The sequence below is a fragment of the Mobula birostris genome, chromosome 1, assembly GCF_030028105.1.
Source record: "Mobula birostris isolate sMobBir1 chromosome 1, sMobBir1.hap1, whole genome shotgun sequence".
NCBI classification, from domain to species: domain Eukaryota; kingdom Metazoa; phylum Chordata; class Chondrichthyes; order Myliobatiformes; family Myliobatidae; genus Mobula; species Mobula birostris.
Genome location: NC_092370.1, coordinates 94204429 through 94223585, shown reverse-complemented (window position 1 = coordinate 94223585; position 19157 = coordinate 94204429). Strand labels below are relative to the sequence as shown.

Here is a 19157-nt window from a genome sequence, read left to right as displayed (position 1 = left end):
AGTAATACTTCTCTTAGTGTTTGTTCTCTTGTATTTCTACATCTCTCCTATCCTTTAAGTGCCATCACCACAATTCTACCTTGGCACAAATAGTCTCAGAGCATCTCACTGAAGTACAAATAACATCTTTCTCTTTTCTTTCTGGTGTTAGAGATTTGATAAGAACAAGAGGAGTAGGTATCTCTATCAATTTTCTCTCTCATGAACATGAGGGCATGGCACAAAGTGAGGAAGCTAAAGGATGCATCCTGCAGAGATCATGGTCTTCATGGTGTAAGACCCCATAATGATCAGGAAGAATAATATTCAGTGCGAGCTATGTAATCCTGTGTGTCATGCACAATTATCTCTGAGGGATTGGTGGCGTCCTTTCCATTTGGGCTCTCTTAGCCACAAACGGTACATTTGTGTTATGGCATTGCATCAATATCACATGCCTCCCTTCTACACACCTGAAAACCAACCTTGCTGGCTGCAACTAAGCAGCAAGACTTTGAGAAGTGACTGGGTTTTGTGTGTTGCAATCAGGTCTCATGGGGAGACCAACAGAAGGTCTAGTCCAAATTGACTAGGCTCAAGGACAGCTTCTAATCCACTGTTATAAAACCATTATATATTAACTGTTTTCCCAGTATAAAATGGTCTCTTGACCTCACACTGTATCTCATTATGATCTTGTACTTTATTATTTACCTGCTGTTCACTTCCTTTATTGCTGCTATACTTTATTCTGCATTCTGTTACTGTTTTACTCTGTTCTAGTTTGATATAGTGTTAATAATTTGATCTGTATGAATAGTATGCCTGACAGCATGCAATAATCTTTCACTGTACCTTGGTACGTGTGACAATAATAAACCAATTCTATTTCCAAGTCCATGTCCCCAATTGGATTTCTCAAAGCTTCTGGGAGCCCCAAAAGCACACAAAAACATTAAAATAATATTTTTGAATAAATGAAAACATTACTGCAAACAATTTTTAAAAATATACCTTACCTTGCTCGTACCCTTTTTACCATACGACTATAAAATTTCCATTCTAGTAAATGGAGAGTTAGGTCCTCTGAGATAAGCACACAGGCCCCTTATTGTAAAGGCTGTGAAATTCCCGCAATCTCCTGCTTCACTGGTGGGCTCCACATGGAGAACAGCTTCCAGAAAGAAATCAGCAGTGATTGGTGAATAAGGTTGTGAATTTGCATTTGCACATGAGCTGTAACTTAGACATATACAGTACTGAAACAGGTCCTTCAACTTACCAAATCCATGCCGGTTACCGAGCACCTATTAACTTGCTTTCATTTTTATTGTTAAATAGTCACAGTTCCTCACAGGACTGCCAGCAGAACCCTTTACAATCCAGGCCATAATTTTGAGTAGCCTCCAACTATTTCTACAGAACCATAGCCTACAATGATGTATTCTTCATGCATCGTTCACCTTTTGAACCACTCAACACTATCTTAGAGCACTTGCTTTGAAAAAGAACAGAATACATGAAAACAATTAATGATATATCCGAAGTAATCATTTTAAAATGCAGTAATGTTGGACAGTCAAGTCAAAGTTTGCTTTGATGAAGAATTTTTCCCTTTTTCATTCCAAAGGAAGCAGAACTACTTCTATGTGGAGGGAAACATAAAATAAAAATAGCCAGTAATAGTTGATAACTTATTTGTTATTGCCCAGAAAAGCATAACATGTACCCCTAAAGAAATTGAAATGAGCAGCAACAGCTGTGTAGGGACATAAACAGCTCACTACAAATTTCCTTTATATGAACAATCAATGCATTAATAAGACAACTAATCTACAGAGAGGAAAATAATTGTAACAAATTGGTTGATGTGGGAATTCTCTTCTAATGGCTTACATTAGTGGCCAATATTTTAACATGCATTTCCTCACAGAGAAAGATGGTAAAATCTGTTGACAAATTCCTGAATAACCGATTCAAGCACAACGTCATCAGATCCTTGGTAATTGATCAACTGGGGCTGTTCAGTTGGAAATTGAGTACAATATAGTCGAAGTATGGAAAGGGATGAAAAATTCTTTTCAGATTAGGCCCAAATCCTACTGAGAATGTTAGCCTAATTAATCTCAGGGATTAACAAAATCCAAACAATTTTAAAACAATCGTCATTTCCACTTAACGCTTATTTTGCCAATTTTCTACAATATAAGCAGGCTCCAGTATATTAATTCACAGGACAATCTCTCAGTGTGCATTTGTAAATACATTGAGAGATCCACAGATCCCTGTCAGCTAATCTGGAGCCTCAATTTTACTAGGGCTCCGCTTGTTTTCCCCACAAAGACTACATCCCACATGAGCAGCAAAAGATAGTGTACTGTGTTTATGTAGGAAATGGAGTTTAAAAAACCTAACTAAGTCCCCATGAGGTTCCGTCAACTTACTGGAGACTACAGGGTTCATTTGCAATGATTATAAACTGATAGGGCTGAAGTAACCCAACTGAGAGCCCATGAGGGAACCACCAGCCACCAGCTGTTCCACATATCAGACTTCCATTTATACTTGGCCAAACCGAGAGGTCAAAGGTCAATGCATTCAACCTCCCAGTTCATATCCATCCCTTCAGTTTCTCACCAGAGCTGGCTGGAACCGAGTTCGCTGGAACAGCTGGTGGCTGGTGGTACCAATCATTTGAATGGGGCCAATGACCACTTAAAAAAGGCTAAGTGCAGAATAAGTATATATTTATAATTTATTTTAATTTATTTTAAATATTTGATAAATGTCCCCATCGAAGACATTTATCAACTATTCAATTTATGACTTACTTGTCACTCAGCGCCTCCCCTGGCTGGTGAGAATCCGCTTATTTACAAAGACCCTGCTAATTCTTGATTTTGTTTCGAAGAAAAGGAAGCCACCAGTGACAGTGAATCCATGGTCAGGCCAGATCAAACACGATCAGGATATATACTTATCAGTTGAAATGTATCGCCTTCTTCGACAACTTAAAATCTATTTGATTGAGTCAATTAAATTAGTCAGGTTATTCAGCTCATTTATTTAATCTGGATTCATTATAAGACTCAATTAATTGCAGTCACTCTGAACAACTACAGTAAAACTTATCAGGACTTTAGTGAGAGCAGATTAGAAAACTTTCCAAACTATTCAAAGTTTCTCCAATTAATACTGCAACACACTTTTTATAGATGTTACACAGATGTAAAAGTGACGTTCCAGCGAACTCGGTGAATGTGGGAAAAGGGACTCTTGTGAGCTTAAAGGAAGTGCCAGAATGAAAACCCAGTAAGCCAGACCATTGGGATTTCTGAACAGTGGCAGAGCAGATTATCAGAATATTGCTGTACTTTGACTTAGAACATACAGTCATACAGTTACAAAGGACTATAAAACAATTTACTCCGTAAGTCCATGCCAGAGCTTATACCTCCTCTCATTCATTCGTTATGTATCATGTTGTATGATGTGAGTGATCATGGTCTTTCCATGACGATGATTGTTCTTGGCAAATTTTTCCACAGAATTGTTTTCTTCTGGACAGTGTGGCCCCAGCTATTATTAATACTCTGCAGAGACTGTTCACCTAGCATCAGTGGTCGCATAACTAGGACTTGAGATATGCACGAGCTGCTCATACAACCTGCTTCCGTGGCTTCACGTGACCCTGATCGGTGGGACGAAGCAGGTGCTGCATTTTGCCCAAGGGTGACCTGCAGGCTAGCGGAAGGAAGGAACGCCTTACACTTCCTTTGCTGATCTCCACCCTGTTTTGTCTTTATTTAATCTCATAGCAGGTCCTTCTATATTCTTTTTCCTTGTGTGCTCATTTCACTTTGCTTAAATGTGCCTATGTTATTCACCATGTCCATAAATTCAATGTTCTATTTCATTACTTTTAGCTCAGAACATTCTCCTGAATTCCAAACTGGAATCAAATTAAATGCTGAAATAGAATGATCCCACAAGGGAGTCATTGACTGTTGAGTTTCATAGACGTATGTTACTGGCTTACCAAATTAGAAGCAACTGAATCATTTTAGCTTTAATACTTTCAAAAAAATTGGTACTGTTGAACCTCTAACTTACAGCATACCAACAGCCTTTCAGTCCAAGTAATAACGTCAGTGGTTATCCTGCCACACCTAACAAATACAACACATCCTGAAGGACAAAAATGTCAACGTAAAGGAACCGTGGATGTTGAGAGAGGTGGTGAATTTAGACAAGAAGTTAAAGGATGCATATGTAAGGTTTAGGAAGCTAAAATCAAACACAGCCCCTGAGGAATATATTAAAAAAACAGAAAAGAACTCAAGAAGAGAATTTTAAAAAAACAGGATGTGCCATGAAAACTCCTTGGCAGGTAGGATTAAAGAATCCAAAAGCATTCTATACATAGTGAATGGCTGGAATTATCTGTTCCAAAGGGTAATGGGGGGAGGCTAAATCACTAGAAAGGCAGAAATCATTATTTAGGGTGTGGATAAATCAACAGTTTATTTATTTTTATTTACTTTTTTATTTTGCAATACTGCACTTCTGCCCTTTGAGCCCAGAAACCCTACATCCCCAATTAACCCAACCTACTCACAGGACAACTTACAACCTAGTACGTCTTTAGACTGTGGGAGGAAACAGGAGCACCCAGGGAAAACCCAAGCGTTCCATGGAGAGGACGTACACAGACTCCTTACAGAACGGTGCCGGAATTGAACTCCGAAGTACAGACCAGCCCGAGCTGTGATAGCTTCACACTAGCTGCTATGCTAACATGGCAATAAGAACAATCATGGACAAGGTGTTTAGGCCAACATACATCAGCCATAGCCATTCAGAATGGAAAGACAGGCTTGAGGGATCTGGTGCACTATTCCTGCTCTCATTTTCTAGTGTCCTTATGTTCCTGAATGGTAATAACTGCTGTTGAAAACAATAAAGACTGGTTTTTGGTATTACAGTTATTTTATCCTAATTTACCAGCCTCATTTGTACTTAGGACATGCCATTCCATGGTGATATCTGTACCATGGTTATTGTTGGACCAACATGGTCTTCTACTGAGGCTGCTCTGGCTTTTCACAGTGTACGAGTTCCCCATAATCACTGCAGAAGGCACTGAGGGGAAAGTTAACAAGCACCTGCAGAGGTGGCTGGGAATCCACCCCCCCCCCAAGTTTTTTCTCAGTGGGGCTCTAAGTAAAATCAGGTCAGCTACAGTTCCCGTTGTCATCGGTAGTGGAGGAGTTCAAGGTGGCAAAGTGTAGAGTTGTGTTAACACTGAGGGGCTCCGATGCCATGCAAATAAATCAAGCAGGAGTCATAAAAGATTGGGCCGAAAATGGGCTGCCAGCTTGGCCAGAGACCAGCTGTGAGCTCCCTGCAATTATCGGCAACCCATGCCTGGGATGGCAAGGCCTCAGCTCTGCACACTTCCAAAGATGAGGGAGTGCAAGTGCAAGGGATAGGTGTGACATGCTCCAGGCAGAGGTGCAGAACCACAAGGATGAAAGGCAGTTATCGACAGCAGTGGAGTTGGGGGTCACAGGGCATCTGGACAAAATGGGATCTTCCCAAGCGCAAGATCACTTGGTCAGAGCTTTGGAGACTGGAGCCCTTCCACATTTCTTTCCTCCTGCAGTCGTGTATGACACTCTCCCTACTCCATCACAGCTGCACACATGGGGGCTGAGAGATGACACTAACTGCAAGCTTTGTGGTCGGTGGGGTTCATTGGCACCCATGCTGTCAGGAATCAAAACAGCCTTAACACAAGGACAGTATAGGTGGCACCACAATAAGGTCCTGCTGTCCCTTGCTGACATGCTGGAGCAGGAAAGGTGTAAAAAGAGACCAGCTGGCAGAGAGACAAACAGGGCAGTCATTTTCAACAATGAGAGGGTCACACCAGTCATATCAAAGAGGCCTAAATCTAATCTGCTCCAAACTGCCAAATCACGGGAGATGAGGGTCGATGTGGGGAGTAAGCTGCAGTTCCTGGGGGTGGTGAAAACCACACTTCTAGACATCATACTGTGGTCCATTGAAGACAAGAAAATCATCCCGGTGGAGGACACAGTACCATGGAGAGAAGGGTCATGGGAGGAAGGCCCTGAAGTACCAGTCCTTAGTCCAGGAGTGCAGGGACAAAAGATGGCAGACGTGGATATTCCCTGTGGGGATCGGCTGCAGAGGGTTTCCAGCAAGGTCAGCATGGAGGTTGCTGTCTTTGTTGGGCCTGATGAAAAGAGCAAGAACCAAACAGCTCACAGGATGGGGAGGAAGCAGGAAGAGCCTCTTGCTGGATATAGAGCAGGTGAAGCAAGTTGAGCTGGAAGTCAGGAGCAGATGGGCAGTGACTTGGCTACCACTGCTGACCCACCAACTGGTTAAGGGCTGAAGCACTCTTCAAAGATTGGGTACCACCTGACAACATCTGCTCCTGGCCAAAGGCTACAGTTACTTCATCGGGTAACTGAAGAGAGTATCCTGGTGAATGATGCAATAACATTTTATATAATTCTCTAATCGGGTTTAGTGACACCTAAAAGAACCTTTACTTGCACTCTACACACCAATACTCCTACCCTTACCAAAAGGGAATGGTTGTTTCTGGACAAGGGTAAGGATTTCTGACAATAACTATTTGCTTGGTATTACACTGAAATATCAGCCTAATGCATAAGCCCAAATATTGAGGTGAAACATGTATTCACAAAATTCAGATTCAGAGGCAGGAGTGTTAGCCATGCTGTCCCATTTGAAAATATGTAATAATTTTGAAAGACCAATGCATGCACATTCAGTCATGATCTCAAATGTTTAACTTCATTTTCTTGGGAATCAAATAGTAGTTTTAATGCACAATTATTTTCACAATTTGTTCTTTTAGTCAATGTCAAGTTTTACTCACTGCAAATAGAAATACTCCAAAGACAGATGCAACTATTGGGTAAGAGTGATACTTTTGAAGAGGTAGTCCTCAGTCCTAAAATGTATCTAGTTTATTATATGGTTTATTCTGCACTAATTATCATTCCTCCTGGATAGAAAATGCACCTTAACATGGTTTTATTTGTATGCAAAAAGGACAGTATTTTTGGACCAACTTTCAGCAAACCTGAAAGGTACCTTACCTGAAATTAAATTGAGCAATTTCTCAGACATCCTTGTTGGCCACCAAAAAGTGGTTACTAATGCTCACACCAACATGCCCAGCAATGACTAACTAATCCTCCTGCCAGTCACATCTAACAGAACTACTATTAGCACCATTAAGAACAGGAAATGATTTTACCTACATCAATTGTCAGTAGCTATCCTGCACTAGCTGATTTTTTTTTAATTATTCTGTTTTTATCAGACAATATTTCTGCTAATCGCTGCTGAATTTTTCAAGTAGATTCTGTACATAGAGTGGTAATTGTGGTGTCTTAATGGGCTATTTCTGCTCTGTTTGGTAAATGTCCATTAGGAGCGACAAGTCCAATCATAATATTGCCCAATCTTCAACCCATTGACTGGCATAACAGCACAAAAAGATACCCTTCCTAAAATAAGTTTAAGACACCTTACTTAAGTAAATGAAGAACTTAAGACTGGCTTTATGTCCTCAGGGAAATTAGATGCTGCTCCAGCCTTACTCTGTTTCAATATTCTTCAAGGTAATTCTGCATCCTAATATTCCTGAGATATGCTAGTGTTCCAGCAAAATTCCGTAGCTAGTTACCACTGGAAACAGTGAAAGGTCTGGAGAAATTCTGCAGCTCTATATCTCTAGAAACACCTGACATTCTGGAGTTATTTTGTACCCTATTATCTTTGAAGTGCTGACTAGTCTGGAGCAATGTGCACAAGTGCCAATTTCCTCCTGCAAATAAGTTTCCTCCATTCTTCATGGACTAATCTTGACAACAGAAATGAATTTTATGGGTTGTTCCTGAGACTCCTTTAAACCTTCCAACTGCTGCTTTGGCTGATTTTAACAAACTTAACACAAATAAGATTTATAGGTCTGCTCTGAAAGTCTTGGCACCACAAGAAAAGATACATTCACTTAATGAACCATTGGGTCCTGTACTTAAAGGATCTCAGCTCTTAGATTTTGCTTAGGTGTCACTTTCTACAACTCTGTCTTCTCTGGGAGAATTTACTGCAGGCAGACACATTGTAAACAGAAGCAATGGATTCTGATAGACTGTACCATTTAAGTTGCTATGGTACTGCAAATTCAACAAAGAAAATCAAATTTCCTTTTAAGGAAAATCTGGGATTCTGATATGTACAAAACCTTTCAATCCAAAAGAAACAAAACTAGGCTTTGACCGTGGCAAATTAAAATCTGATTGGCAATCCAAAGCACCCAAATATCAAAGTGATCTTGAGCATTTGTTAAGCCATGTTATAAAAATTGCAAATGCCGGAACGGTTTCTTTGCTCCGTTGCACATATAGCTACAAGGGGTCTTGCATTTACCACAAGGCAAAGGCCAATTTAAAAGATCAACAATCCTAGTTAAAAATCATTGCTGCTTCCAGTGTTTGATGTTTCATGGATTGCCAGTAATAACAGACCGTAACGCCCATCAACTCCCAGCAAGCAGTCCAGGTACGGAATGTCTAATAACCACCCTATCAGGCATTGATAGGAGAATACTGTGAACCAAATCTTGCTGGAACAGCAATCTCCCAGCTTGAATCAATATAACAAAACATATTAAGCTGACTTACAGTTAATAGTCACACCTAAAAAAGTAACATAAATATGGGAATTTGCCAAAGACAGGTTGATTTTAATTAGATTATTAAAGGTTAGGAAACTATTGTAAATCAAAGGAATTTAGTGGAACATACAAGCAAAAGTAGATTATTCAGCCACTTCCAGTTTTATCACCACTCGTTTGACCCATGGATGATCTGAGTCTGAACTCCATCTCCCCACTTTGCTCCATAAGCCCATCAGAAGAAAAATTAATCAACTGTATTAAACTTTTTAATCATCTTCTCAAATAAATTCCTGTTCAATTTGCTACAGCAAGAAAATGCAAGATTAATTTGTGTAACCAGTCCCATACCTTGACACTTACTCTGTATGCGCTCCAAGACCAAAATATCCTCCCTAAAGCCCAGTGCTTAAAGCTGAATGCAAGATTCCAGATGAAGACTCACTACAGGTTTATACAACAGTATCCTAAATTTCAGTACATTTTAAATTAGTATTCTTAATAGTGGCCACTCTCCATTGTCTTTTTGCATTATTTTTGTATCTGTTGTATCAACCTTTAGTGATTCCTAGTGTTCATACCTGCTTTTTGCTTGGGGATCCTTTAGAAGTTTATTTGTCTGATCCTACTTCCTTTGGTCCAGTGAGGATATCCGCACACTTGAATTTGTCCCTGTCACAGCCTGCCCACTCACTGAATTTCCACAGATGCTGCCTGACTTGTTGAGTTCCTACAGCATTTTGTGTGCGTTACTTGGATTTCCAACATCTGCAGATTTTCGCTTGTTTGTGAGTGGCATCCTTACCTGGTTTGGTTTGTCGATGCTGGAACTGTAGATGTAACTGTTATTCATCCAGCACAAGCAAATACACTTGGAGACTTGTTTGAAAAATTTAGCCAACTTCGGGGTATATTGGGTTGATATACATTTTAACAATAAAAAAAACAGGTACAGTATTTTACCTCAGTATTTTTGATGTAAAGAAAAAATTCCACAAATCTTACAATGGAATCAGATGATAAGTGAAAAGCTTATACAAATATATTTGACAAGTCAAAAAGGTGCATGTCAGTATCATTTATTTATTTATTTGATGAGCTGCAGCATGAAATAGGCCCTTCCAGCCTTTCGAGCCGCACTGCCCAGCAACTCCCAAATGAACCTTAGCCTAATCACAGGACAATTTACAATGACCAATTAACCTACTGACCGGCACACTTCTGGGCTGTGGAAGGAAACTGGAGCACCTAGGGCAAACCCATGCATTCAACAGAGAGCATGTACAGATGATGTCAGAATTTAACTCCGAACTCCAATATCCCAAGATGAAGAGGCATCATGCTTACCGCTATGCTACCCTATCTTATATTCTCTAAATGTCCGGGATCAAAGCCCAGGCATCCAAAATATCCTTCTTTAACCACAGTATTCTGAGGGTTAACTCAATGAATAAACAAACACTACAAGTATTGATTAACAGAGCAAGTATGACTTTGACCAAGTTTGAAGTGGCAATTGATAAAATAGTCATTTTGCAATCCTCATAATCTCATTCCAGAGTTGGAAACATGGGGCTCCCCTTTATCTGTTTTTTTGTCCACCTGCCTGTCATACAGTGATGCAAAGAAGGTGCAAGGCACAAGATGTCGCAGCTATTGTCATGGCTGGGGTTGGATGTGATTCAAACCTAGCTCTACTATCTGTACAATGGGCCAATATTTTGTCACAGTACTTCACAGATTACTTCTATGCTGATATCTATTAAGAGATCAAGTATTATCAGTTTCTAATACACATCTCTTAAATGGCCTCTGCCACTGAGTCAGCAGTCTGCTACCTTCACAAGCAGTGGTATTTGTTTGCGCAGCTGTCAAAATTGATCACAGTTTATGAAAGTAATTTGAAGGCTGGTTATAGTTTGTATGAATTAAATCAGTAGTTATTGTACTTTATACACCCTCTACCTATGGTTTGCTACTCCCTAACATGGCCTAAATAAAACCCCAAATATAAAGCAATGTAATCCTTTTCTGAATTGCTGTCAAGCCACTTAGTTCAAGTGTAATTAGGAAAGACAGCAAAGCTAGCCTAGACAGAAACTACCACTAGGGGATTAAAACCATGGAATGTATTAAGAGGCCATTGAGGGCAATCTTGAACTTTGCCAGTTGGGTAGAATACTGCGAAGCTGGAAACTGACCACATAATTTAATAGTTAGAAAGGGCTAATTGCTCCAATGGACAGACAATCTGTCTTTTGTAGTCATCAAAATTGCCCATTTTGCTTCAATTTACATGGGGAACTGCAGTAATCGTCATAAAGTCATAGTGTAATACAGCACAGAAGCAGGTCATTAGGCCCAGTCCAGCCACACCAGCCAAAATGCCATCTAAGCTAAACCCGTTTACCTGCATTTTAGCATATATCCATCTAAAACTTTCCTATCCATCTATCCAAGGGTCTTTTAAATGCTGCTAGATGTACCTCCCTCAACCACTTCCTCTGGCAACTTGTTATACATAATTACTAATTTCATTAAATTATTTTTGTCTTGTTGCAGGTCAACTGAAAGTTCAGCTATGCAGACTACAACAGCTGAGCAAATTCTTGCCAACATATCGACAAGTGGCTACGGCAATGGAAGTCATACCCATAAGGAGCCCTACCTACATAAACTCGCGCATCTCGACGAAGCTCTCTACAATGATTACTACAGTCTGTGGCTCGCCCTGATGATAATTAATGTTCTCATATTTGTAGTTGGCATTGTCCTCAACAGTGTGGCATTATATGTTTTCTGCTTTCGTACCAAAACTAAAACAACATCTGTCATCTACACCATCAACCTGGTGATCACAGATTTGATGGTGGGTTTCTCCTTACCGACCAGGATAATAATGTATTGCAGTGGCGGCAAATGCTTGACCTGCTCATTTGTACACATTTTCAGCTACTTTGTGAACATGTACTGTAGCATTCTCTTCCTAACCTGTATCTGTGTAGACAGATACCTTGCCATCGTCCAGGTTGAAGCGTCACGCAAGTGGAGGAACCCCCACTACGCCAAAGGGATTTGCGTCTTTATTTGGCTCTTTGCCATTATTGTCACTTACTCTATCCTTTCCACCGCAATCAAGTATGCTGCATGTTGTCTGTCTAAGCTCTTTGCTCTGACCGTATTTGAGTATTTTCTGCCTTTAATGATCATCACGATCTTCACCATTAGGATCATGTGTGCCCTTGCCAAACCAAACTTAATGCAGCAGAGTAGAGAAAGACGTATGAGAGCCGTCCAACTTCTAATCACTGTCCTAGTTATTTTCATGATATGCTTCACACCCTTTCATGTTCGTCAGGTTGTGATCTACATCAAACCTGATATCCCGCTGCATACCAGCCTAATCGTATACCACGTCACGGTGACCCTCAGTAGCCTCAACAGCTGTTTGGATCCAATTGTCTATTGCTTTGTCACTAACAACTTCCAATCCACTATGAGGAACATCTTTGTCAAAACTGACCCTGAACAAATCAGTGGAGAAATACTCAGCATGCAGAAAAGCTCCAAGGTAACCACGGTAAAGTAAGCGTGTGCAAACATGACAAGGAATGACTGTGTACTGAACAGTGAACAATAAACAGAACATGAAGCATCACTTCAGATACGAAGATGGGGACTTTAATGTGTCATGAGTTTTTTTTTAACTTTGGGGCTTGTTTAATTTTGTGCCTTGATGTTCATAATACATCATTTTGTACAGTTGAGGTGAAATTTACTCATGGTCTTCTTTACTAGACAATGATGACAGACATGCTTTTTTCAGTTTAGGTTACGTTCCATTAGTTGTAAGACTATATGGCATTGGCTGGCAAAGAAAAGAGAAACAAAGTCACAATGTTTGTTTCATTATTTTATAATACAGGAGAAAAGTCCTTGGGCTTCGGCCAAATGCGATGGAAAAATCTTTGTTCTCCTTGAAAAAACAGATTTTTTCAGAGATAAATCAGCAGTATTTATATACCTGTCTGTTCCATTTTCCCATTCTTATTGCCTCATTTCTCGTGATGTGTTGAATATATTTTGTAAAATTTTCTAATTTATTAACCTCATTGCAATGTAGCCACTGGAGTTGTCATTGAGTAGACAAGATGAAGACTGACACATTCAGACCTCCATTTTCTGAGAAACCACTTCATCCAGCCTGGTGTTTCTGATGTGTACTATAATGAAAGGGCTATATTGCATATTGGGAAAGAACAATAACTGCATTTAAATGACTCAGAAGTTGGCACAGGGTAGTTTTTTTTTCTGGTGAGTGGTGGGACTTCAGGATATATAAGTGGATCTCTATATCCCTCATGGAAAACATAAATGGTTATTGTGGTTATCGTGGCCTGATTTTGAATGTTTGAGGGTGGTTCAGTGGAGTGGTGAGCGAAAGACTGAGAAAGGAATCAGTATACACTTCCAAACACTGTCACAAGTTTGTGCATCATATTAGTTTTTATTTGAGATTACAACAATTCCAGTACAAAAAATTCTGCCCTGCTTTTAAAATTAAACTTTTGGAACCTTTTGTTGGGTTTACTGGACACCAAAAATCCACGAAGATGTTCTCAAATATGGTTTAGAGAAAAAGCTCTTTAGGAGTTATCAGTCTGATCAATCCTTCCTTCACTCATGTTCCCAACAAAGCCATTAATATTTCTCATCTTCATTGTAATTTGATCCAGATGCAGGGAGATCAGATCAAATGATATGCAAATGGTGTAGACATTTATCACCAGAAATTACATCTGGTCATAATCAATGAATCTCTCTCCCTTCAGCACTATATCATTGGAGTCCCCTAATCTATGTCTTGCCCCATCTCTCAGCTACATACTGATTCTATGTAAAGGTGATAGAAAGGATTTGAACTGGAAGCAGGGCCAATTGGCAATTGAACTTGTCTAGACTATTGCTGATACCCAGATCAGCATGTCTTCCCTCGGCATTGTTACTATGTCTATGCAGTTGGCCTGTGTATCCCAGACTTCATCTGGGTAGGCCAAATATTTTGCAAATTAATCTGAAAGATTAAACATTGTCTCTTGCTTCCACAGACCTTTTACCACTACCACCGATTCTCTCTCTCCCCACTCTCACAGATAAGCAGATATTTGCTGTCCAAGATAAGGATCCAACCATGTTAAGAACTTGTTCTGAACTTTCAATATTTATCATTACTTTTATGAATTCTAATCTCAAAAATGGTTCACCTATCATCAAGTTCAGGTTTAATTGTCATTCACCCATACACAAATACCCATGAATACAGGCAAACGACACAGCATTACTCGGGGGACAAGATGCAAAACACAGTACCAACAGTCACACACAGCACAAGGCACATAAGGTAACAAGTACATAAAATCACACCCAAAAAAAATAGTCCAAGACCCTGAGACCATGAATGTTGCAGCAATCTGCAATCAAATACAATATTACTTGTCTTCTGCTAAGCAAACACTGGGGGCAGCACCAACTCCAGCTGGGACGCCACGCTACACTGACTCTGACACCTGGGTGGCTGTAAACAGGCAACACCGTGGCTCAAGGCCTAGTCTTAGCTATGACTAAGGCCACACAATTCCTCTGCCGTCCGCCAATAAATCAGTGAATCAGACTTGCTGCAGTCCACATTAACAATGTCCAACAGGGTCTTGCAATGACAAGAAAAGTGACTGAGATAATCACTCGCCTCTCTGACCAATGCCTCCTGACACAAGCAGTAGCATAATCTGCACCAAGTCCAGCTCCTTCAGTTTCTCTGCCAATGAATATCTCAGGTGGGGCAGACCTGCACTACTTTATGTTCATTATGTCCAGCTGGGTCTTGTAATTGTAAAAAATAGGTTTAATAAAGACAATAACACCTTTGGTTGACCCCGTAGAAGCTGCATCAATTGAACACACCGCCATCTTACAAGAAGTGTATCATTGTAATGAGGCTAACTTAAACAAAGCAATATATTAACTGACTGATGAGTTAAAATAATCACTAATACAAGTCACAAATAAGAATATTAAAACAGGAGTAGCCTGATTCACTATTCAGATAGATCATTGCTGATGTCTACCTCAACTCCATATAGCTGCCATTGCTGGATAATCTTTTATCCCCTTGCTCAATACAAATGAAACTCAGACCTAAAAGCTATAAACACTTCTGAAACATTTAGACCACTTATAGCTTTCAGCTTCTAAAGGTGCTGTCACAAAACAATTTCTCTCATGCTCCTAATTCAAAGTTCATTATTTACTTGATTTGCCCATTAAAGGAAATATCAACTGGACTAAGTCCTTTACACAATTTAAACACCTCAATCAGATAACTCCTTAATCTCCACCATCAAAGAGAATGAAAACAAGTTAATGTAATCCATCACATTATTTAAACCTTGTTACTTTATCACTTTGGTGAATCTGAGATGTGCTTAAATAGAGAAAGATCTGCCTGGATGATGGGCAAACTCAGCTTTTCATTTCCCTCAGTACATGTGGGAATAATTTACTATTTACCATTTATTGCTTCTTTACTTTATTGTCGCCAAACAATTGATACTAGAGCGTACAATCATGACAGTGATATTTGATTCTGCACTTCACGCTCCCTGGATTACAAATCAATAGTAAATATTAAAAATTTAAATTATAAATCATAAATAGAAAATAGAAAAGGGGAAGTAACGTAGTGCAAAAAAAAACCGAGGCAGGTCCGGATATTTGGAGGGTACGGCCCAGACCCGGGTCAGGATCCGTTCAGCAGTCTTATCACAGTTGGAAAGAAGCTGTTCCCAAATCTGGCCGTACGAGTCTTCAAGCTCCTGAGCCTTCTCCCCGAGGGAAGAAGACCAATTAACATTCAACAACAAGTCACTGCCAATTGGCCCACCACTCTGGGGATTATCATTCAACAAAACTTAACTCAACCAACATAAAAACTCAGGCTACAAAAGTGAGTGATAAAGAAAGTATCCTGCAGGAAATTGATTCAACTTCTGGCTTCCTAGAGCCTTCCTATCATCCTAATTCACAAATCAAGAGTATGACAAAATACATTCTTCTCAGGAAGTTTGGTACAGAACATTCCACTTATTAGGACCCTATCTACCACCCCCAAACATTGATTCCTTTCTCCATCAGCAAACCATGGCTATACTGCACCCTGCACAAATCACCAAAAACTCCTCATTCAGCACCTCCCAAATCAACAAGTGCTAATTGATAGCAACACACACAAAATGCTGGAGGAACTCTGCAGGTCATGCAGCATCCATGGAAATGAACGAACAGTTAACGTTTTGGGCCAGGACCCTTCTTCAGGGCTGGAAAGGGAAGGGGAAGGTACCAGAACAAAAAGATGAGGGGAGGGGAAGAAGGATAGCTAGAAGGTGATAGGAGAAGCCAGGTGGGTGGGAAAGGTAAAGGGCTGGAGATGAAGGAATCTGATAGGAGAAGAGAGTGGACCATGGGGCAAAGGGAAGGAGTAGGGGCACCAGGGGAAGGTGATAGGCAGGTGAGAAGAGGTAGGAGTCCAGGGTAGGAAATAAAAAAGGAAGGGTAAGGAAATTTATTTTACTGGAAGGAGAAATTGATATTCATGCCATCAGGTTGGAAGCTACCCGGATAGAATATAAGGTGTTGTTCCTCCACCCTGAGGAAATCCTCACCATAGCAGAAGAGAAGGCCATGGACTGACATGTTGGAACGGGAATGGGGATTGTAATTAAAATGTTGGGTCACCAGGAAGTTCCACTTTTGGCAGATGGAGCGGAGTGCTAATTGATGAAAGTAAAGGGCAACAGAAATGCCACCATATGCAGTTTCCCTCGAAGGAACATATGATGCTTGAAATATATTATTCCTCTTTCAATGTTGCTTGTTCTAAATCCTGCAGCTCCCCACCCAACAGCATTGTAGGAGTACCTTCACTAAAAGGACTGCAGAAGTTCAAGAATATCACTGACTATCACCTTCCTGAGGACAATAGGGTTGGGTAATAAACGTCAGTCTTTATCCTTAACACAGTAACAAAAATTAAAAGGTGCTGATGAGCTGACTGGGATGAAATCTCAGGTTGAAACATGTTTAAGACTCTGTTTTATGCATTTTGGTAAAGGAAAGATTGCCAGATCTGGGAACAGTTATTTAGAGACATGTTAAGTAGCTCCATGAAAACTAACAGAACAATGAAAGACTTTGTTTTATGTCCATGTGTCCAAATAGACAGCTTGTTAATATCATCACATTTTATGACACTATTACACTATTAATATTCTGCCCCAAGATGTTCTCAGTAATGAATGGATCAAAGTCCATTTAGAAATTAGAGTAAATGAAACTAGTGATAAAATAATAATAATTACTGATGTCTTCATAGGGTGGTATAATTTTGCTTGGACCTCAAGTTCCTTGGATAACTGTTAAAATGGCAATTTACAACACACTCCTCATCATCTTTAAACTTTGGACTTTTTATTAGCCTAAAAGACAAGAGGTTCCCTAAAATTTCAATTGCCTAAGATTGAAGGCACCAATATTATTACCAGTTTAATTTCTTCAAACCATTATCTGGTCTTCTTGGAATGAGAAGGAGATTTTACAATCAGCAATCTCACAATATGACAATGTGAGGTTAATGTGTTCCAAGAAGCTTGCGGCATCTGAAGTCGGGAGAAGTAAATGCCAGCCTGTTTTAACCATCATGCCGCTCATATCTGTGGAGAATAGCAAGTACTACATTCAAATACTATGGTGTAAGTAATTGGAATGAAGGCAAATCCCAAAACTCTGAAACAACAAGCCCTATGAAGTCAGATAGCATTAGTAAAGAAAAGACATCTTAACATCATCCCAAAATTTAGACAAAGCAAGTTGGACATAGAATATATTGTGAAAAATTTTACTTGTTTTTAATACATAAGACAATGTGTAATAAATTTGTGTTTATACGAATTGCATTTGTTGAATTTTGTACATTGTAGAATACGCGCATGACCCTTTAAAATGCTAGGAAACAAAGGCAATTCCTCATTTTTGAATTGGCAAGAAAATGTCTAAACTTCCAAGTACTTGAAATATTTAAGTTTGTAAAATATCAGTTAAGATGCTGTTTCAAGTATAGCGAGAATATATTCAATTTAAACCACTGTAGGTGCTCTGCAATTTACCTGTGCAGCTTTCTGTACAAATCAAGTATTGATCCCCTATTGTACTTGTTCGAGTGTGGGACATATAAAGGATGGTGCTCATACCATTACTAAATTCAGCAAGCTTTCTTAATGTGATGTCCATGCCAGAACACTCTTTCAATGAACACCACCAATGCACGTGTAACAAATTTTATTCTGTAAGAGGATTATGTAAACATTTTATTTAAGTAACTGTCTGAATTTCTCACATTATGATTCTGATGTAGTACTTGATGGCAGAACTCCATACACACTTCACAAGTACTTCATTTCATACTCCAAAAGGAAACAGCCATTGATGTAAAATATGTCATATATTTTGAGGAGATGCTATGCTATTGCTATAATGTGTACACATGCTAATTTACAATTGAATTAATAAAGTTATATTTTATATAACGTTACTATTTCTTTCTGAAGTATTAATTTAAAAACAGATGATATCTGTGTCTGGGAATGTCAGAAGGAAATGCAGGAACATGTCCTATGGGGAAAACCTGAAAGAGGTTGTGAAGTAATGCTGCAAGATAGCAGTCATCCAAATTCAGAGCAAAGCCCAAAAAAATGTGGCAGGAACTCAACAGTTCTGACAGCATCTATGGAAAGGAATGAACAATTGACATTTTGGGCCAAGACCCTTCATCAGGACTGGAAAGGAAGATGCCAGAATAAAAAGGTGGAGTTAGAGGGAGGAGGACAAGCTTGAAGATGAGAGGTGAAACCATGTGGGTGGGGGAGGGGTGGATGAAGTAAGAAGCTGGGAGGTGATAAGTAGAGGCCTGAAATCAAGCTCCCAAGAATTCACTGACAGACAGACCTCATGGTTTGGCCACTAACCAATATCAAGCCTTGAAAGGGGAAAAGTTTGTACAGGCATCCAATTACACAGACTGCTCATAGTTAATAATTTCCACTTCAAGGAGACTATTTTGCAATATCAACACACAGAATCTCTTTCATCATTTAAATTTTTACAAGAAATAATTATTAGTTTCCTTTCAAACAAAGGAAGAAATATTGCCAGGGGTCAACTGGTGAGATATTTATAAAACAACTCCATGACACCACTTTAAAAATGTAATGAGATAGCCTCAGATTTCCATGTATCAAATGTCTGCAACCTAATCAGTAACACAGCTTGTAGAGCTACTGACTCACAGCTCCAGAGACCCAGGTTCAAGCCTGACCTCAGG

The 19157-nt window shown here is 39.6% G+C and overlaps 1 protein-coding gene across 1 annotated transcript in view; it reads left to right on the top strand.

Annotated features, from left to right (window-relative positions):
* gpr20 (G protein-coupled receptor 20) overlaps positions 1–18362 on the top strand; it is a 43820-nt gene extending 25458 nt beyond the window's left edge. Inside the window, exon 2 of the mRNA XM_072259531.1 lies at positions 11288–18362. Coding sequence (XP_072115632.1) covers positions 11307–12314 — 1008 coding nt within the window. The 5' untranslated portion in view covers positions 11288–11306 and the 3' untranslated portion in view covers positions 12315–18362. The remainder of the gene's footprint in view (positions 1–11287) is intronic.
* The last annotated feature ends 795 nt before the right edge of the window (positions 18363–19157 follow it).